The sequence below is a fragment of the Netta rufina genome (assembly GCF_964035555.1).
Source record: "Netta rufina genome assembly, chromosome: 7".
In the NCBI taxonomy this organism is placed as follows: Eukaryota; Metazoa; Chordata; class Aves; order Anseriformes; family Anatidae; genus Netta; species Netta rufina.
Window position 1 is genome coordinate 24423019 of NC_140130.1, and position 21345 is coordinate 24444363.

At 47.3% G+C, this 21345-nt stretch overlaps 1 protein-coding gene across 4 annotated transcripts in view; it reads left to right on the forward strand.

Moving 5' to 3' along the window:
- WBP1L (WW domain binding protein 1 like) overlaps positions 1 to 21345 on the forward strand; it is a 54850-nt gene that overhangs the window by 30724 nt on the left and 2781 nt on the right. Inside the window, exons 1-3 of one of the 4 annotated variants that reach the window (XM_084290100.1) lie at positions 618 to 901; positions 10074 to 10176; positions 20585 to 20746. In XM_084290100.1, the coding sequence (XP_084146226.1) occupies positions 875 to 901; positions 10074 to 10176; positions 20585 to 20746 (292 nt within the window). In that variant the 5' untranslated portion in view covers positions 618 to 874. Of the gene's footprint in view, positions 1 to 614; positions 902 to 1255; positions 1343 to 10073; positions 10177 to 20584; positions 20747 to 21345 lie in introns of those variants that run through there. The other 3 variants (XM_084290099.1, XM_084290098.1, XM_084290101.1) reach the window with 3 other exon arrangements.

The following is a 21345-nucleotide window of genomic DNA, read 5'->3' on the forward strand; positions in this document are numbered from 1 at the left end:
ATGCCATCCTGTGCACCAGATGATGAATTTGTTTATAAGGCTTAATTGCCCCTTGGCACGAAAATGTGAAATGAGCTCGAGTAGAATTAGAAACCGGCCGTCGGGGCTGGTCGTGTTTTCCCTGGGGAGAGGGGGATTAAGATGTCTTCCCGTCACCTGTCTCACACTGTAGGGGCCCCATCCTGGCCCTGCCAAAAGCAAGGGAACTGCTGCCCTCGCTTTTAGCAGCCTTTGGGTCCGTCCATCCAGGTCCCCAGCATCTGGAGATGCTCAGACAAAACCCGCTGCCTGCTCACCTCGCCATGCAGCACGGAGCAGCGAATTGGGGTGTTTAATCTATTTTTGAGGAGAAAGCTATTTTTTTGCTTGGCGAGATTTAATAATCACTGAGGACCTGCTGGCTCTCACCGACGATTTTAATAGCTTCTCCTCTGCTCGAAGCATCCAACTAGCGGGGAGCAGCAGCCCCTGCTCGGCCACAGCTCGCTGCCAGCGTCCCGCACCGGCAGCGCCGCTTCTGTGTGCGGCGAGCTGCCTGCTGGTAACCGGCAGCTGCCTTAAGGTTTCTTTTTTATTTTTTTTATTTCTGCTATTTTTTTTTTTTCAGAAGCGCCCGACCTGATGTCATTTCCCTCTTGCAAACACCCCGGCTCGGCTGCGTCTGAGATATGTCACGGGGAGTGGGAGGAGGAGGAGGGGGAGCCAGAGTGCGTGCCGTGTCCCAGGACCCTGTTTACATAGCATTCCCAGCCGAGGAAGCCCTGGTTTAAATAGGATCGGAGGCGCGGGCTCCCGCAGCAGATGAGGAAATGCTTGCTGTGGGGCTTTAAATTCCTGCGTTCCCATGCGCGGGTGCAGAGGATGAGCCTGCAGAATGCCTTTCCTCTTGGGTCTCAGACAGGTAACCGGCTTCGGTGCGGTGGGCGCTGCTTGCTCGAGGACGTGACTCGCTTTTATTTTATCCCCCCTCCACCTCGCATAAGGAAATGATTTCCAGTTGTCCCAGAGCAGAACCCTACACACGGCACTTCCCCAGCCATGGCATTTGACTGGGGAGTGCGGTTGTGTGAGGGCTGCGCTCTGGTTAGCGAGGAAGGAGCGAAGCTGCCGTTTGGGGAAAGAAACTCGTGTTTTGGTCGTGGTGGGGTAGGACTGCCGGCAGGGTTTCTCTTTGTGTTGTGCTCCTCTGCTGGTTTTGTTTGGTTAGTTTTTAGGGGTACTTTCCACATTCCTTAGAATTGAATTATATATATACCATGTCTACAAACTCATGCCAAACTTTAAACCATTTTATTGCAGGAGCAGTATTTTGAGCATTAAACAAACAACAACAAAAAAAAAGGCATGTATTTTTTCCTCTCTTTCTCTCTCTTCTCTGACAAAGGTCACCAAACAGAAAACGGCAACTTGCCGTGCCCCCCAGTTTGGTGACTTTTTAATTTTTCCGGGGGATTTCAGCTCGAGCAAGAAACTTGGGGTAATGTAATGGCTGGCCGTGGGGAGTGGAGTGAGAAACGGTAGCAACTGCCCAGCTGCTCCCTGCTGGAGGAGAGTGCCAACTATTTGTTCTTAGGCTCGGGGAGAGCAAAACCTTTTTTTGGTCTGGGAGGCACGTCCGTAGGGGAATCTTAACTGTAAACTCTCTCCGGTGCTGCTGGGATCTGTAATCCACAGTAAATAGATACTGCATGATATCAGAGTGCTGCCTGCAGTTTCTAACGTGGCATTAAACTTTCAAGATCTGGCTGTGGCATGTTTAAACTACCTACTTGGTGTCATGTAGAAATGAAGGGAAAATGACTTAACACTGCTGAGTAAACAGTTCTGTCTCTTTCCTTATCAGTTCAGGTTTTGGTGAAATGCAGCTCCCCCCACCCTGCTGATTTGAAAACACTTTTACATAAGAAACTACCTCTAGCACAATGACCTTCTGTAACTGAACGCAGTAGCTGTAATAATAGTTCACTTGTTAGCACTCAGGGCACAGAGACTTTCCCTAAAAACCCAGGAACTGAACCGAGGAGGGAGGTTCGGGCACAAAAGCTAAACAACTTCAGGTAACTCTCAACTTGCACTGAGGCACAGCTGGCTTAATGTTCGAGTTGCACGGGCATGTTTTCCTCTAAAGCTTCTTTCTCTGAACGGGTCTTTTTGTTTTAGAAAGGGGTTTGGCACAACTGAGGGGCTGCGTAAGGTGTAAAGCTGGCAGTGAGGTGTGCTTCTGTTTCACTCGCTCAGACCGAGACCGTCTGTTTATCTCGGTGGGCTGGACGGTGCTTTTTTCTCTGCTTGTGACTTTTCAGCACAGATACAGAGGCATTTACAGGAAGCAGAAAAAAGGTGTTGCCTCAAGAGCAGTTGAGCAAAGCTCTCGACTATTTTTATCCGCTGATGGAGGATACGGTGGAAACAAGCCGCTTGAATGTTAGCTTTAATCATTTTTAGACTTCAAAAAGCAGGTATTCGGGATGGTGTCCTGCGTGCGGATAGTATTAAGAAATTTCCCACTTGTAAAAGGGGGGAACAAAAGAGTAGTTAGCGAGCAGCGCTATTTAATTAAAAGCGTGGGAGGAATTCAGGAACATCTCGTCATGCATCCGCCTCTATTGTCTCTTGTGTTTGCCCTCGGACTGTAAACACTTGGGTGTCCGGGCTGCCTTTCTTCCCCTTTCCCTGCTCAGCACTAGGGGTGCTGCTCCCCGACACCCATCCATGTGCGTCACCTCAATTTTGAGCTCTGAGGGTCGCAGGTGGAAGCTTGGCCGCGTCCATCTGCGCTTGGTGGCAGAAACGTGAAAGAAAAAGGGAAGTAAGGTTGAAGTGTTTGACTCTTTAACTCTTCCGCTTCTGATTTCTCAATTCTTAGTGCTGGAGGTTTCAGGTGCTGCCAGCTGTTTGGGTTTTAAAACAACCGAGCGCAGTGCGGCCTCCCCGCAGCCGTCATTTCCTGGAAGCGGGTCCGGCACACCACAGGGCCGGGGCTGCCTCTGGGAAGCTTCTAGCAAGGTGCCGAGGAAGTAAACACTTTCACGTGGCCCATACAGCGCAAACAGGGCCCTTGGTGCCGTCCGAAAGTGAAACTTGCTACGAACAAAAATGAAACCGGCTCTTTTTGAAGTACCCTGGTATGCCTGTAATATATAGGGAAGCTGTGCTCCTTTGAAGATGGCTGGTGATTTCTCCGAGATAAATGGATGCAGATAACCGATTTGTTCCTTAGGTAAGGGTTAATAAAACCTCGGAGGTTCTGCATCCTCTGTGGGTGAAGATGGGCCTGCTGTGGCTGATTAATCACGGCGATTTAAATATAATTCCCCTGACGCTAGCATTAGCGAAGTAATAAATGCTGTGGATTAGAATTCCCATTTTGGAGATCTTTATTGTGCCCGGGACAGCTCAGAGGCATAACTCTTTCCCCTCTTATTTTACTTGGGGTATTTGGATGTTTGTATTTAACACGTTTCTTTTTAACTTCAGGAAAACAAAATTTGAGTAGGATATCTTAGGAATAAATGTCCTGGTTTCGTTTATTTCCTGGCCCCAGTTGTCCACCGTAAGGCAGGCTGGCAGGAATTTATCCGCCGTGGTGCTGGGGGGCTGAGCCCCTGTGTTGGGTCTGTTCCTGCAACGTGTGGTGATCGAAGCCAATTTCATCCTCACCAGACTTCGGTGCTTTTGTTCAATTTGTCCCACCTAAGGCACAGCACTTGCCTAGATAGCTGCTGGTTTATATTCCAAGGGACTACCAAACATAGAGGGTTTGGATGCTGTGTGATGACCACGGTGCCAGGGAGGAGGCTGGGGGGCTGCTGGTGTGGCCTTGAGTGGGGCCTTACCACTCCTTGCTGCCATCCCATCTGCTGTCCTTCCCTGAGAGCACCTGGAAATTTATTTTATTTTATTTTCCCCAAGATAAATATGGGTTAGTAACTGTTGGCCACGAATTATGGTAAACCCTGTGACAAGATTTGGCATTCTGGCCTAATATTTCCAGCAGCGGCTTTAACCTTACCCCTGCTGTCTCTTATCTGACAGAGATGCTCATCTTCTCAAGTAGCTTTATGTTTCTTGTGAGCTGTCCCCGATGGGCCTGGCTAACAAACACTAGTGGAAGTCTGATATGTGAGCTTGAGTAAAAAGCCAAGTGGCACCTCAGCAGTATCAAATTGTTTTTCCTGCTGTTTCTAACACATATATTTAAGATACTGGTAGTCACTTCCATTTTGTAACTGCGTGCTTAAAGAATTTATATGGTTCAAATAGTGGTTGTGAGTTACTAAAAAAAATACCTAGGTTTTACATGCTATTCTGAAGATCGCATCACACGTTTGAATCCCTCCTGCTTGGTGGTTGTGGGTGCAGCTAGGTACTGAAAGCAAGGGTCTGCTGCCTGTGCGCAGTGAGATTAGTGACATAACTAGGTCAGGACTTTGTTTTTAAATAGATGCTTACTACCAAAGTCCCCTGTGGGAGCCATGAAACCAGAGCGGTCAGAGGTTGAGCCCGAATCCTGTTAAATCCAGCAGCACCTTGCCCTCGGGCAGATGCCAGCCTGGCGGTCTCCTTCCCACTGCTGGTCTTTTCACCGTGTCCCTCTGTTCGTAGGCCTGCTACTCCATTCTTTACTCACCCCTGGCACTCCATTACTAATCCTCACCTTTTTCAGTCCAAACAGTAATTTGCTGTGTAGTGCTGTACAAATGCTATATTGAAGCTTGGAGAGGGCAGGGTATTAGAGTAGGTCTAAAAATCTGGCTACCCTATCGAAGGGAGCAATAGCATGCAGCCCGCTGCCAGCAAATGCAAGTCGCATTTCCAAGTATTTTCCAGGGTGTCTGGATGTCACCAAGGCTGGGATGGATGGATGAGTGACACACGCAGGCCACGCACATGCAAGGTGCTCATATTTAAGGTAACGGGGGCTGGATTTCTCTGGAAAGAAGAGACAGAGCAAAAAGCTAAAAAGGTTATTAGATCTCAGCGGTATCAGCCACTGCTGGTTTGAGTTACCTGGTTAGTGCCAGCTGAGGAGTCATCTTTTGTAGGTGGTTCACTGCCAACTATGCACTTGTGAGCGTGGGCTGCGGTGTTTGTTGCTGCGGTTGCACGTATTAATTTTCAGCTTGGAAAATAGCCACAGTGGTCTGGAATCTGCTCATCTTCATCTTTCTCCTTTTTGACATAGCAACAGCGTTACCAGGTTAGCTGCTGGTTTTTGAAAGTAGGAAAGTCCATTTTGAAGTCTCTCGATCCTTTTATTGTAATAATCCTCCATTGTCAATCAGTTCTTCTTTCTCTCCATTTCCTATATTGGCTTCAGAGGCGAGAAATTCTAACAGCTATGGCAATTAAACCCAACCACTTCTGAAAACCTGTACAAAAGTAGGTTAAGGAGGTCTGATGACGTCCTTCCTTGCGTTGAGGGGCAGTTCAGCCAACGTACAGGCTTCCATGAATGCCTCCTGTCACGATGGTGCCCCAGGTTTTGACCTTTAGTTTGTCACGTAGACTTCCAGCAGAGGTCCAATACGAAACTGGAAGGTGGAGAAAGTAACTGGCTTTTATCCCTGGCACTGACGTTAGCGTTTGCTGTAGCTTTGGGCTTGACAACATATGCCACTGCCTTGAGTTCTCTTATACCTACCACTGCTGGATATTTTAAGGATTATTTGTAAAAGCAGTTGACAGCAAAAGTGTGCTGCTGGCAGAGTTGCCAGCGTGGTTGTGGGTTTATCACAAATGCCAATTTATCAACAACAAAAAATAAGTAAAAACTCATTTTTTTTTTTTTTGCATTCAAAGGAAGCTGCTTTACAAAATTTGTGTATGACAAGGGAAAACTAATCTAGAATAGGGAAAACATGTCTAGAGTACTAAGAGACTCTCCAAGCACGGCAAGATGAGGTCTTCACATCTCAATGAGCTTCTTTAGAGTGAGCCTGCTCGAGATTTAACAAGTGGCCTCTGTTAGTTTGGAGAGGGGGATGAAACAGCCTCTGGGACTGCAGAGCCATCTCGTGAAAGCTCTTGCCTTCGAGTGTGCATCAGGGATCCAGTGAGTCCAGTTTCCCAGATCTGTGTCAGCTTGGCGATAATGCCAAGGAGGCAGCGATGTACACAGAGCCCAGGCTACGTGCTGCTTTACAGGACAAAGCCAGCTCCTTGAAATGAGCTGGAAATCTCCAAGGCTTTGCAGGAGGGAGATAACGGATGGCGTGTTCGGGCCTCTTCGTTGTGAAACAGGAAAACTCTGCTCTAATGGAGCCGAACACTGAGAACAGAGCCGGGTAGAGCTGCTTAGTAATCCTGTCTGGAGGCGTCTGCAGTTAGCCCAACAAAGGCTGGCGGGGAGGGATGTGCTTGCCTGGACAGCCAGAAAACAAGGCTGTCCTTCAGCAGGGAAGCCTGCCTCGGAATGCAATAGCCACTGGCTATTGGGGAGGAAAGCACTTTCGGGAAGAAACCCTCCCCCTCTGTTGTTTTCCTAAGACTACCGTAAAAAAAACAACAACGAAACCTCTTTGTGGTACTTCAGTACAAACTCCATGCTGCTAAGAGTGATTTAAAATGATCATTAAAAGTGCTGTTCGATGGGAACTAGAGATGAAGGCAGGTCAATAAGCTGCGAATGCTCCAACTTTGCTTCTGTTTTTCTTTCCCATACATATATTTGTTATCTATAATACTACTGTTTCAATCGTGTGCCTTGTCTGTGGCTGTTGGTGTGAAAGAGGAAGCACAAACCTTTGTGATATTGTTTCCAGGAGACATTTAGACTGGAGATAAGTACATTGCTGATATGTCTTAAGTAGTTAGATTGGAAGCATATGATACAAGGAATGAATGGGAGAAGGAAGTAAAAATAATGTTACACTGATGATAAGAAGTATGCGGGATAGGATTTAATTAGAAATTGAACCCTAATCCAAGTGCTCGGCAGAAAGTAGGAGCTTCCTAAAAAAAATGGTGCATCCTGTATCATGGCCTGATAGCAGTGCATTACCTCTTCCTTGGCTTGTGAAACAGTGGACAAAAATGTACAGTGGCTCAGATTTTGCAGAAATGGTTCTTGACCTCAGAGAGGAAGAGGAAGGGAGACACCTGTAATGCAACCCAGAGCAGTGCTCTCCTTGCGTTGAAATTTTTGTTCTTTCTGAAGATTGGGTGCCTTTTACCTTTTATCTTTTTCCCCATGCTGAGTTGAGTAACCTAACATCGGAGGTAGCTGTGCTCTGAGCCAGGGCTTGGACCACCTGATCTGCTGGGATTTTTTCCAAACTAAATTATTCCTTGATTCTGTGAAACTATTTGGAAACAAGGGTGACAGCTCTGGGTCTGACACGTGGAACGGGGTCTGACGGCTCCACATTCCCAGAACCTGTCGGTGGCTGGGCTGTCAGAGGGCTGCACTAAGAGGAGCTTCCCATCCTTATGGGAATTCCCATCCCAACCCCTATGCTTGGCACAGGGCATCCAGTCCCGCATCCTGCCTGGGCTTTGAGGAGCAAAGCTGGTGGCCCCGCACCACAGGAGCTTTGACAGCTTGGGCTTTCTGAACTGCGTGTGCCGAGAGCAAACTGCGAGCCTGTTCAAAGGTACAGGTGCTTGCGCATTAGAGAAGCTCCAGGCAGTAAGTTTACACCACAGTCTTGAATTTTAATTCGGATGGGAAAGCAGGATGTTGCTTGAGACTGGATCTCCAAAAGAAGGAGAGCCTCTGCAACCAGGACTGCTGCAAGTTCTGAAGCAGGAAGATTACAGCAATGTTGAAGCTGATGTAGGTTACTGCTGCCAAAAGACCAGTGTGTTCCTTATTGCTATCCTTTTGGAGCAGGCAACGCTGAATGGAACAAATTTGTGGGGGGGGGGGGGGGGAAATAAACACAGGTGGTCAAGGACAGATCAGTGTTGTGATGCGGAGGAGATCCTGAAATGGCACTGTGGGGCTCTGTTCTCTCACCAGCTCCACGTGACTCGTGTGCTAGTTCAACATGTCACATTGATCTTCTTATGTCACAACCGCAGACCTCAGCTGGTGAGTTTTTGGCTTGTGCATTATCAACAGGATTGCAATTTTGCAATGGGATCTTAATTTCTCAATTCTGTTGATGTGAGAGCCAAAATCTATCCCGTTCATCAGTCGCTTTAACTCTGCAAAGCCAATAAAAGTGAGGAAAAGTGTAAATAAACTAATAAGAACAGATGAGAGAAGGGATGTGTCCTGTTCCTAGTTCTTTTCCTGATTCAAATTACAGCTTTTGGAATGAGCAGTGCTCCTGAAGCAGAAAATGCTGCGCTAGCTCAGCGGTGTCTGCTAGAAGTTGCTATCAGACACTGTAATTAGAGATGGAAAACTGCTCCTTAGTCTATAGGAAAATGTTGTTTCTTCTTTTGATGTGCAGTGTTTTAAGATGAGAATATGAAATGTTTGCTTTAGTTACATGCAGCAAAGCAATTTGGCTGTTTTGTCCAGCAAAGTGGTGTTCTCCTGGAAATGGGAAGCAGGTACCACCTTGCTGTGTCTGCGGTGAGGTGTAGGATAGCCCACTGATGATTTTTAGAGGCTTTTGGGAACCTTTGGGTCCTGTAGTGGAAGGGGAAGTGGTTTATCTTAAGCAGAATTATGTTTGCTAAACTGTGTCCACACGATATCAAAGCCCTTCCAAAAATTGTTTTGTCACAGAGGTCATAAAGCTGTAGTTGTTTTGGTTATGGAATTTGTACAAATTCTGGTTTGAGACTCAACCTGCTGCACTTCGGGCTCATCTTTGTAGGTTAATTTTGCCTGAACTTAGTGTGGCACTCTTCTGCATCGAAACTTCTGCCTTTCATCCCTTGCTCAGTTGTCTGATCCGTAGTTTGAAAGAGGCTTTGTTTTGCACACGTGGTGACTATGTAGAGGTTTATGCGAAGTGGGGCTGTGTTGCACTCACATACAATGCAGAAACAGTGCAGTTCAGCAAGCGTTGGGACCCACAGATGTACAGTCCTAGAGCCTGCGCTCCTTGGATTTGCTGCTCATCCTAGCTGGTTGGGTTTTGTTGGGCTTTATTGGTTTATTTATTGATCTTTTATTTGAAAGATGGTACTTACAAAATGAATTATTTCAACACATTGTTAGTATCAACTTCCCCATGCTTTCTTTGCATTATTCATAAGACATTTTAAGTGGAAAAAAATGTGATAATTTTAGACTTTGTTACAGGTTTGTATGCATCATCAGTGTATTTTATTAAGATCTGTTTGTTTTCCAAGAGCTGGTGTACAGTCTTCTGGCTTCCAGGTTGCCCCAACGCCTCTTAGAGACGTATACACCACAGCCTGTCAAAGACTTCTGTTTTCTTATGTTCTGTACATTGTCCCACCCATGTTTTCAGACTAGCAGGAAACCCTGGACTCCTGGGGGGGACTGAGACTTCACACCAGCCGCCTTTTCCGTCTTAAGTGTCCTGAGGACCTGCTGGGTGATACAGTACAGCTGATTTGGCTCTGCTCCTGGACTACTTCACTGTTCCAGGAAGAAGTTTTACAGGAATGCTGATCTTATATAAAGCACATGGCTAATTATGAAGGAATCATTTTAGATTGGAATCTTGCAGGAACATACTGTAATTATCACTGAGATCTAAATGAATCCAAGCAGTCTTTTCTCAAGTTATAATGTTCTGTTTATGAATGCATTTTTTTCACTTGGCGTGCAGCCCCAGTAATGCACCGATATTGTGTAAAATGTGAAACAAATGATATCTCGTCTTTAAGAGAATGCCTGGCTCCCAAAACATGATAACTTTTAATGGAAAAGGAAGGGGATGATAAGAAAGCAGCGCTGCCTAGGTGCTAAAGCAATGTAACTCATGAGTTTGGAGATATGGGGTTTTCTTCAAAACTGTCATTTATGGAATATATTCTTTGGTGGTCCCTAGTTGTATTTTAATCTCTTTATGTATTTTAAAATTTCCCAGGACCGTAACTTGTGAATCTTAAATTGCTTGCAGATTGTTGGGTAAAAAAAAAGACTACATTTACAGAAGATACTGACAAAACATCTTAAAAGTGTGTCTGTTTAATTTTAGGACAAGGAAACCTGCATGGGTGTCAACAATCAAAGTTACATATGTGAAACGGGCCACTGTTGTGGACAATCCCAGTGTTGCAACTACTACTATGAACTCTGGTGTAAGTCCTTCTGTTTTGTATGGCTTCCCTTCCTGATCTGCATGGCTGTCGTACTACAGGTCTGGCTTGTGTCTGGTGGGGTGTCGTATTCAGCCCTTGTCATGCATTGCCATTGCATTTAGCAGCAACGCAAACCGGCGTTGACCTGATACAGCGAGGGAAATATTGTTGTTACAATGGGCACTGCCTGCTTTTTGAGGAGTAATGGGCTGTCTTACCACATTCATGACTGGAAATTTGTTGTTTGGTCTTGTTTCTGGTTTGGACAGTACTGAGGGTACTCAAAATAGCATTGTATGCGAGTGAGAAACCACACTTGAGGGACAATGCCAACACGCACAACTCTTGAGTTTGACACACTCAAACGGAATTAATTCAGTGTCTTTCATCTTATTGTTTTAGTTCTTTGCTAGAATGACAGTTTACATCTGATTTATCTTTTTAAAGCTGTCCTCTCGAGGAGCAGGGCTGGGATGTCTATTCTCTTAAGGAAGCACTGTGTTGGGAGCACAGCTCCTTGGGTAGAGGGGGTCTTGGGCAAATTTGGGGGCTGCCAGGAGCTGAATACTGTGGGCTGTGAGGAGCATTCACTGCCCATTGCCTTTCTTATCTCCTGGGCATTTTTGTGAAATCTGGCATTTAAAACTACCCATGTTTCTAGTGAATGGTTAAGTGATTGTACCTTCCAAGTTTCTTCAGAGGGCAGCAGGCAGGTCAAAGCAGGTCAGCAAAACTGTGATAAAGCAGCCGAAGGGATAGGAAAATAAGAAATGCTGAAGTTCAAAGGTGGACTTTGAGTTGTGCCTGGGTGGACAGTGTCTTCCTTTCCCAAGTAGGAGCCATAAAGGGTTGAACGTTGATCTTGACATGCTGTGGTACTGCCAGGAACCAAAGCTAAGGCGGCATCTGTGCTCCAGAAATTTGGAAATGTGGAACTCTGAACGTTGCACCCTCACATTAGAGACTGGTGACATTTTCCTACCACACCCCACGGTATCTCGTAGCTTTACGTAACTGTGCTATCTACTTAATCCCTCTGTGGTGCCGACAGTTTCACTTTCTCAAAGAAACGTCTGTGTGGAAATGTATTATACACACACAGAGTGTCACTTTACCTGGATCCAAGGACAGGAATAGCTGATGCTCCATCCTTTAGTCTGGAAATACACTTTTACTTTTCCAGAGTATAACCAGTGAAGCATTGAGGACATGGTTGTAAATTAAACAGGGCTCTAAGGGACTTCTTGAGAAGGCATTAGGCGTCAGGCCTGTAGTGCCTGGCTGTGGCAGTGCAAGTGGTAAGAGCTGAACACACTGTGGGCCTTTTTTAGCAGGTTTATGTTCAGGAGACTCCAAACAGCAGGTTTATGTTCAGAAGTCTCCACACAGCAGCAGAAACGATTCAGGATGGGGTGTGTAGCTCCGGGGACCCTAGCAGGCCGAGGCACAGGCCCGAACGTGCGGCCTTGTCGGAGCATGGGGCTCAGGGCGGATGGCTGGAATTTGTTCGGACCAAAGCGGGATGCATGGAGAAAGCAGAGCGGGGAAGGTCAGGCCCTGCTTTGGAGTTGTGTGGGTGGGAATGCAGAGGAAGGAGGCATGTATCCAGGGGCTTATAGGCTCTGTGGCAAACAGGATCTAAATTGAGCAACAGCGTGGAGTACAGCTGCACACTGATGCTTGCTGCAGTCACCATGTTTCTCCCATGGACGCCTTGAACGAGGCGTAATTGAATTGCATGCAAACAATAGAGGCAGAACAATAGCCCCCTGCCTTTCTAATGAAATGATTTTGCTTTTCACTGTAACTGCATGGCACGGACTTTTAGATTTGGCAGTGCCTGGCTGCATCATGGAAGGTTTTGGAAGATAAAAACAGATTTTATTACAGGGAAGGAGAGCGTTTTGGGCTGCTCTCTAGGGCAAGCACACGAGTTGCTTTGAGAGCGTGGAGTAAACATATTAATGGCACACACTGACGAACGGCTCCTCGGGGGAGGTGGGTTTCTGCACTGAGATTCACATTCCTCCCGCGTAGTGAAGAGCATCATATACAGCACTGAGATGAAGGGAACGGTGCAAACTCGAGACCTATTCTTGCAGGCTTGCTGCAAATTTGGGCAAATGCCCAGCATTGATTTACAGTTGGTTAATGTTTTCAAAGCCTGCCTTGCCATTATGTGTGCTAGGAGGAGGTTTCTGGGGTGGGGGGTGGAGGTGCGGGCAGGAGTGTGTCCTTTTAAATGAAAACTCATGTTCTAGAGCGTGCGACCACAGCTGCAGAAGTGCTCTGCTGCTCCAGGAATTGTTGAATATCTCGGGTATGTATGTGTGCTGAGGCACCCCTAAGACCTTTGAGGTGAACAGAGGCGATAATTTATGTAAATAGACTCACTAACAGTAGTGAACTGATGGTGTGGCGAGCAACAGCTTTACACGCTAGGGAATAGATTAGCTTTTTAAAGGTTAATAATAAATTTTGGTTAATGAACAGTTAAATTGGAACTTTTCAGTATGGCTTCATGTTTCTCTTAGGATTTGACTTTAACCAATGTATGCATGTACTGGAGTAACTTTTCAGAAGTTCCTACTCCTCCCAGAAACTTCTCTGACCACCAGGACTACTGTGTGCCTGAAAACTGGCCTTCTTCCTTGTCCTGTTGAATTCAATCCTGATTTTTCATTTTTTTTTACCCCCACAGCTTAGTGGGGACAAGAAGCAGAGGAGGGTGGCATTTGAAATGGAAAAGAAAGCTGGTCTGTCTTTGTTGGATATGCCTTTTGAAACGTGATCCTGTCTTGTGGCCACTTGGAGGATTTCCCATAAAAAGGATCGTTTTCCCCCATTTAAGAATTTGAGGGAAGTTTTGTCTTTGAAAACAGCTGACCTCAACATTTCTAGACAGCAAGTAAGGTTACAGTAATTATAAACCAGTCCTTGAGGGTAATGGAATGGGATGCAAAATCAAGGTATTATTTTGTTAAGGGGTGGAGTGGAGGAATGGAGAACATGATATGCTAAGCAGGTGGACAGCCTGTGTTTAAAATTAGATAACAGCTTGGTTCAGATTCCCCACCCATCTCTTATTAAAAAAAAATACAGTGCCATGTTGCCAAATAATAAAACTATATCCAGGTTTTTATATATAGGTCTCATAGCTATGTAAAGGTTCGATTAGTTCTTAGCTGAAGGTGGCTAGCTGTTAACATGGGGGGAGAGAGGAGGGGATATTGCAGTATGTCTCTTAATTTTTATGGAGTAGGGTTTTGAAAAGCAGAAGGGGAGAAGGAGCTTCACTGTTGCATCTCCCCACGTAGGGGAAGCTGTCTGGGTGGATGGTGGCTGAGCTGGTTCCATGCTTTAGCCTAACAATCTCCTTGGGCTCCCCAGAGAGGTCACAGTGCTCAAGGGGGAGGTTGTGGGAGAATAGCAGCAGCCCCTGGGTTTTGCTCGCTAACAGTTTTTTTATTCAGGTCTGTTATGATGTGCTTGTGATTTGCTGGAGTTTTCTGATGTTGACCTTGGTGCAGGCGTGATGGGTGTTTTATTGCTTAAATGTTCCCAAATGCCACTTTTCAAACTAGAAGAAAGAAAATAATGAAGGCAGGCAGTTACCTGTGTTTTGTCGGTTAGGAATTAAGGCTCAGGAGTTCTGGATTTTCCAAAGTTTAAGCCTATAATGTGTTTTGAGAACCAAGTCCAGATCTCCTGACATCCAGCCTTGTCTCCCCCTTGCCCTGATGAGGAGCAGCGTGAAATTAGACAGCTCCTGAGGCACTCAACACAGCAAGTTAAGCTGCAGAAGGTATTTTATGTGCTGCGGTTGGAAGGATAGCATGTGGGGCTTCAGGAATCACAGAGCATGGAGACAGGCAGCTGGTCACAGCACGCCGACGGTCTCAGCTGCAGCCCCTCAAAGTCAGAGCGTTAAAGTACTGCACAACAAACCAGCACGGGGATTCAGATGTCAGATGTACCAGATCCTGCTTCATTTTGGCTGCTTTAGCGGTGACACCGAGCGCCTCTGTTTCTGAAAGACAAAAACTGTCTTGGCTATTTGGGCCTTAGTGGAAGGGTTGTACGGGAAAAAATCTGTTTGCAGGCAGCACAGTTGATGTTTTTGCTGATTTTGAACGTTTTGCTCATCTCTGCACGCTTCCCCTTGGAATCTCTAGACAGTTCTTTTCCCCAAAAAACGTGCTGCCAGAAAATTTTGGCAGGAATCCGGTTAGTTGCTAAAGCTCTAGCAACTGCTGTAACACGTACATGTTCCAGGTCAGCTTTATAACAGGAATTCATTTCCAAAGACTTTGCTGCAGTCTCCAAAGCCCTCAGTCAAATAACACGTCGGTCCCATGTTTTCTTTCTCACCCCGTGTTATCTTATCCTTCACTTTAACCACGTCCTCTATTTTTTGGAGGGGGATTTGCCCAGTTCCTTGCCTTTCTCACAGCCTCCTGCATGGTTGTGCTTGCTTTCTCTTCCTCAGGTGTACGAAACTTCACCTCTGGCTGCTGTTACTCCTCAGCTGGTGCTTCAGTGATGACCCTGCTGTTACGAAGCCTAGCAAACAAAACAAATGTCACAACTATGTGGAAACTGATGATAAATTGGGGTTAGTGGGGAGTTGTTTTCTTGTACTTCTGTAGCCTCGTTCGCACAGCAAAATCAACTTAGGCTGGTTTTGGGGTGGTGATGTTCTCCTACACAAAGAAGGCAATCTCTCTTGCACAGTCTCACGGTGCAGATCCTGACCTGCACCCCATGTGGGCTACTTCTACCTGTCAAAAAGCAAGAAAAGGCAAGACAACCAACCCCTGCTCTTTCACCCCATCTCTGCACCTACAGCCCAGCTCCTCACCAAATCCCCGGATCTATCACTTATTCCACATCTTGGTCCCAGGTTAACTGGACACGGCCTCAGCTGCATGTTTCTCTCTGGTATATGTTAGACCAATATTTAACATGCATTTTACCAACATAAAGGTCTTGATGGGGTACATCTCTTACAGCAGAATTGACTGGATGAAAAAAAAAAAAAGTCTTCTGGAGCCCAGGAACAATTGTTCTTCAAGGGCGCTCTCCCCAGAAGAGACGTAACAACAGCCTACAGATTTACTGCCTCAAGTTGACTCTCATTGCAAAGGATTTTTCTGAAACACATTTTTTTCCATCTTATCTCACAGCAGTGGATGTACTGTGTACACTGGCCACTCTTCAGAAAGCTAGAAACCAGCTGCAGTTCATGTCCATCACCTTCTGTCACGAGTCACCAGTCCGGGAGCCAGTGAGCAGGAGCTGGAGATGTCGCCTTCAGCTTTTTCCTTTTACCACTGCAGTTCAATAACTCTTTCCCGCAGTGTGATCGGGCTGGGGCTGCAGTTCTGCTGACTTAAATTGACACAAAGCTGTCACTGACAGTCACAGTCGTTCTCTCGCTGCTATTTGGTTGGGCCAGATGAGTTTCAACCTGCGCCGGTTCCCTGAAAACCACCTCAAAGCACAGTTGCAGGCGACTTTGTGCTGGCAGGAGGTATGGAAGAGACAGGCTTGGAGGGACCTGGTCGTTCAGCAGCCTTCTTTTTCTTTAAAATGTTCCTAGGCCCATGGCCTGGATCCTCGTCTCGCATTCCTGAGCAGCAGCGTTGACTCACGCGGGCTCGTGTTGAAGAGGCAGGAGACGACACGGTGTCCGTGCCAAGGACACTATAAAACCCAAGTGCATCCGCGTTGTGGTACCAATTAAATCTCTCTCCTGGTTTTGATGATAGCGTTGGCCCTGGGAGAGACGATTTCTTTTTCCAGGCATGGCCAACTGTGAGGCCGCTATTTGGGAGATCGCATTTTAGTCAATGAAACTGTCCCACTTCTTCTTCTGTTTAGAACCAGCTCTCGTGAAGCCAAAGCTATTACCCAGATGCTTGTCAGGCAGACACAAAAACACTTTGCAGTATATTTTGGCTCCCTTTGAGGGGACTTCCTGCCAATAGAGCAATGGCATTTGCCCAAGTTTACCGTGAACTTGAGGGCAGATTTCTCTGTTCCTACCCTTGGAACGCTCCAGAAAACATGTTTTCCATTTTGCACAGGATAAAAGGAGCTTCCCTCGACGGGACTGCTGATGGCAGCATCCCAGGCAGCAAGCACAGTACATGTCCTCCTCGGCATCGGGCTGAACACTGCTCCCCACTTTTCACAGGGAGAGAATGATCCGTTTCTTACCCTTGAGATGGTTTATTCTTAATTATTCTTAAATTTGGGCAAAACTGATCAGTGCTGCAGGTTTTCTTGAAGCTCTAAGGCTGGCACATTCTGTTATGGCTGGTAGAAAACATCTCCAGTGCATGACCTCGAGAGATGTGAGAGAGGACTTCCCTGGGAGGTAATTCTCTTTGCAGGTCTTCCTGCAGCTCCTGTTTGGATCCTCGGAGCTTGGTGCTCACGTAGAGCTTGCAGCTTTTCCCTGAGTCTGTGTGGTGCTGGTAAGAGCTTGGTTCTTCTGTTTTATTTTTATGAAAGCTTTTGATGCTCTGGCAGGGAAATCTCTTGGCAAAAGTCAACTCCTTGGCTGTGTCTGAGTCCCTCTTTGCTTGCATCATTACCAACCCATTGGCATCACCAGTGAATTTGACAGAAAATACAGCAGCGCTTCTCAGAACTCAGCACTTCTCAGCCTTTTTTGGACTGCAGAGCATTTCAACCTCTGACTCTTCCATAAACCAAGGGCGAGCCTGAAATTGCCTTGAAATCTCACAATCCTGGAGTGCTCAGCTCCAAACATCGCTTCTGTCCATGGTGTCCACCAGCAGCAGTTCTTTCCCCAGAGACCCTTTTTTCTCTCTGCCTGTCAGTCTCCCCCTCTGATCTCAGTGAGCTTTTGATTCCTGTGGTCACAAACAGATTGGCAGTGGGAAATGCCCCCTGGAGCTTCTCTCTCGAATGGGACAATTACTGCCAGACCCGGTTCTGCCTCCCAACATTTCCTCCTCTTCCAGTGGCCGCAGCGACAGCTCAGCGTGGTACAGCTGAAACCAGCTCCTGTCCATATGGGCAGGAGACGCGTGCTGAAGAGCACAGGGAAAGCTTTTGGGGACAACAAAAGCAACTGGAAGCCCAGTTTTACTTGGCTTTTGGAGGCTTTTTGATGCCAGACGTCTGCTGCCTCTTCACATCTCACCCGTTTTCGGCACGAAGCAGAGCTGGTGCCTGCTTTTGCCACGGGCCAGGTGTTAGCGTGTACCGTTACAGTGCTCAGCCTCCACGTTCCCTGCTCGTGTCGTGTTGTCTTTGGATGGATTTGCAATTCCCCTCCTTCCCCTCTTGCCAAATGAGCTGCGTGGGCCAGCGCTCTGCTCCGCTTCCCTCCCTGCTGCTCACTTGGAAGGCGAGCAGCACCAGGTGTGCGAATGCACAGCTCGGCCCTGGACATCTTCACTGTTCTCTCCATACTTTCAGACATAATATTTACACTGGGCCTTTACGTGCAGCTGGAGTTCAAATAAATGACTGGACTGTCTATTTGCTGGGCTTCTGCAGGTTTTGGGTTCTGCAGCTGTGCCCGGCCTCCTGGCGAGGGCACAGTATGGGGCCTTCTGCGGGCTCCCGGCACCACGCTGGGCTTGCAACCAGACCTACAACCAGACCTGAGCAGGTGAGCAGCTTCCCAGTGCTGCTGCGTGGCAAGGTGGGGACAAAGCCCTTGGAGAAGAAGCCAGGAGCCAGGTGGAGCAAGCGGCAGTGGTGGGCACGCAGCGCCCATCCCCTGCGATCCCCCAGGCAAAGCCCGGGGCTAGTGCTGAGTCAGGAGTTGAGCAATTCCTAGAAGCTCCAGGAAGCGTCCGTGGTTAATGAAACCAGGCACTAGCGTGGTATTAGTGGGTTCTTTTTCTGGAAATTCACATGAAAAACACCAGGTCCCGTCTGTTTGTGGTCGCGAGCACGCCCGGAGACCCTTGGCACCAGCACGGAGGTGTTGCTCCTGGCCCCCTGACCAGACTGCAACCCAGTAAATTATGGGCTGTTTACTTAAAAAATGCCACCTGTGGTTTCAGTAGGATCCAGCATTAATTTATTAGCCCAAAGTGCTGTGTGCTGTTCCTGCCTGTTGTTTACAGAGCCGCTGCCTGTCTTCTCGGCGATGGCTGAGCTTGCTTTGACCCCTACCCTGAGCTTGTCCGTCAGTTTGTCTGCAAAGCACTTCGGGATTTCTTTGGACTGGGTCGAGGAGATTTCTAAAGAAATAGTTTTTTAATCCACTGGATGCAGGCTTGGGTGGGAGCAGTTATTCCCTGCAGAAAAATTCGGCGGCTACAGCTGAGATTGCTTAACAGTGGCGCTTCTCCAGGACATCTTAACTAACTAAGTGCTGCCTGCTACCACGGCCTCCAGAGTCCTTGGGAAAGGACATGAAAAAACGTGTTAAAAAGCATCTGTTTTCATAACTAGCTAAAATCCCTGGATAGCCGGGCGTAATTTTCCATTGTTGTTGAGCGGAGGATCACGGATCGCTCTCTGAAAATAGGGAGCACTGGAAGATGAGCTGCAGGCCTGCCTCGGCGCACGGTGGCGTGCTGTGCGAGTGACCTGGTTTTGAGGAGTTGTTCTTGCTTCCTCGGCAAGCACGGGCCAAGGAAACCTTCTTCCCTCCCCCAAAAAATAAAATGTATTGGAGTTTTCAAACTGCGAGACGGTGACTGCAAACGCCTGGCTTTGAAGGATCCCTGTAACTCGTGTAAAAAGGCTTTTTTAGGAACAAGAGGGTGCCTGGAGGGCAGTAGACAAATAAAAAGGAGCATGCAAGGCCTTTATTTGATAGCGAGTTTTGATAAATTTGGGTACAAGGTAGAGCCTAGCTCGTTAGAGAAACAGGTTGTGCAAGGCGAGAGGGAGATTTCGATTTGCTGTGCCAAAATGCAGGGAGAAATTCGGGTTACGACACAGGGAGGTGCGAGTCCCTGCTCAAAACGCTGCAAGGCACGGTGCAGCACATCCAGCTCACCTGCACACAGCTCCGAGAGCAGCGATACGGCTTGATTGCACTTTGTCCTGAGACGGAGCAATGTTCCTCTCATTCCTGGGATTCCTAAACTGTTCACCTTTCCCCACCCAGCTCTGAGCAGAGAAAACACTTCTGACTCCGAAGGGGATGCTGAAAACACGGTGGTGGGAAGCCAGGCCAGAGGTTTTTATTAGGGAGAAAAAAAGCAGGTTGATACCCCACAGGGCAGAATGACCCCCTTGAAAACGTGTTTTTTTGTTTTTTTTTTTTTTTTTGGTTTTGTTTTTTTTTTGCACTGATTTTGTGTGTTTGGGATTAATAAAGAACGGCAGAAGTCTCACCGAGAGAAAAATTGTGTTGTGATCTCTGCTGAGGAGCGCTTGCCAGGCCTCGTGTTTATAAAGGAGGAACTCACCCGGTATTTTTAGCTGCGAAAATCAAGCTCAAAAATGATAAAGGTTACAGATGCCTCTGAGCCGGAGAGGGCTGCGGGCTGCAGTTGCGGGAGGCAAAACCCTAACCTGGTGTAAGCGGTGCAGCTCTTTGCTATCTCTCTGAGCCGTATTTCTAATGCATGCAAGCGGGAAGGGAGCTTTAAAGAGCATGGGGGGGGGAGAGTTACTTGGCATTGTAGCAGGACTGGAGAAAATTCAGGCAGCGCTCATGTTAAATTCCCTTTTAAAGAGCACTGCGTGTCCTGTGGCAGCGCACAGAAACCCGCCGCGGCCACAAACAGAGCAGAAGTTGGGTTCCTTGAGGATTCGGTGTGGGGGGGCTGGATTAATTTAATTCCGGGTAATTTAAGGCATTGAATGCAAAAATAAGTTTTAAAAATATTTTGAGACGTCTATGTAAAAAGAGCGTGTTTTTGTTAAACATAACAATGAAGGGTTTGGGCTAGAAATTAAAGGGCAGCGCAAACAAAAGCCCAACGTAGTGCTTGGGGTTTTTCTCTTCTTCTGTGGTCAATCTGCAGAGTGTCTTTTGTGTCTTGATTATTATTTTCAAACCGAAGTGGCTGTGGGAGTCAAATTCAATGCTATTCACAGACCTGTTTATGTTTCTTGCCAAAAGAAGTGATTTCCAAGGGGTGGGATGGATGGGTTTTGGGGGCGGGGGAGCCAGAGCTCCATTATTTTGTTCTCCTCCAGAGCTGTGACTAGCAAGCGTGCCCCATGTTGTACCAAAACATGCACAAAATCACCCAAATCAGCGAAGGCTCCCAGAGCAGCAGTCCCTTATGCAGGTGGGCACGTGCAGAACCTCCCAATCCGTGTATTTCTGCCTGTAGAGCGGCGCGGGGTTCAGATCTACACTCCCTAGGGATCTTCCACATAATGTTTATAGGTTTTTCAGGGTTGGACGTGGCTCTTGCGCCCTGGCTAACGTCTCGCTCTCCTCCCCCTGCAGGGTTTTGGCTGGTGTGGACCATCATCATCATTCTCAGCTGCTGTTGTGTTTGCCACCACCGACGCACCAAGCACCGGCTGCAGGCCCAGCAGCGGCAACATGAGATCAACCTGATCGCTTACCGGGAAGCCCACAACTACTCAGCCCTGCCCTTCTATTTACGTACGTACCTCGCGTCGCTTATCCTAGAGGCCGTGGGGAGCAGTGCTTGGGCTCAGCGGGAGGTGGGGGACAGCTCTGCTGCCTCACCGGGGCTTGTGGAGGATGGAGGGGATGGGAAAGCACCATCGATTCGTGACCGTAGTGCCCTGCTGTGCTATGCTGGAGTGGGGAGCCTCAGCCTTTGACTGGAGGTGCCACAGCTGAGTTTCCTATACAGGTTGTCGAATTGCATGTGCAGACCTGCTTTTCTCATTCAACTCTTGCCCCAGCAGCTCTTTCCTCCCCAGCCCCAGGGATACACAATTACGCGTGGAAAACTACAGTGCTATCTCTGAAGGTTTCCATTGTTTAAGTCCGTTCTGTCTATATAGGCTGTTTTGTTGCCTGTTATGAAATAAATAAAATCTTTCTTAGATCTGAGGGTCTGTAAGTACAACGAACTCACTTCTCTTGCTGGTACTGCCAGTTTATTCTGACCAGACCAGAAAAACTGAATCCACCACTGAAACAACAACCATGAGCCCTGATGCTGAGTTTCTTGTAACAGTTTGTGTCTCTTCATATTCACAAAAAGCTCTGTGAGGTGAAATCTTTGCTCT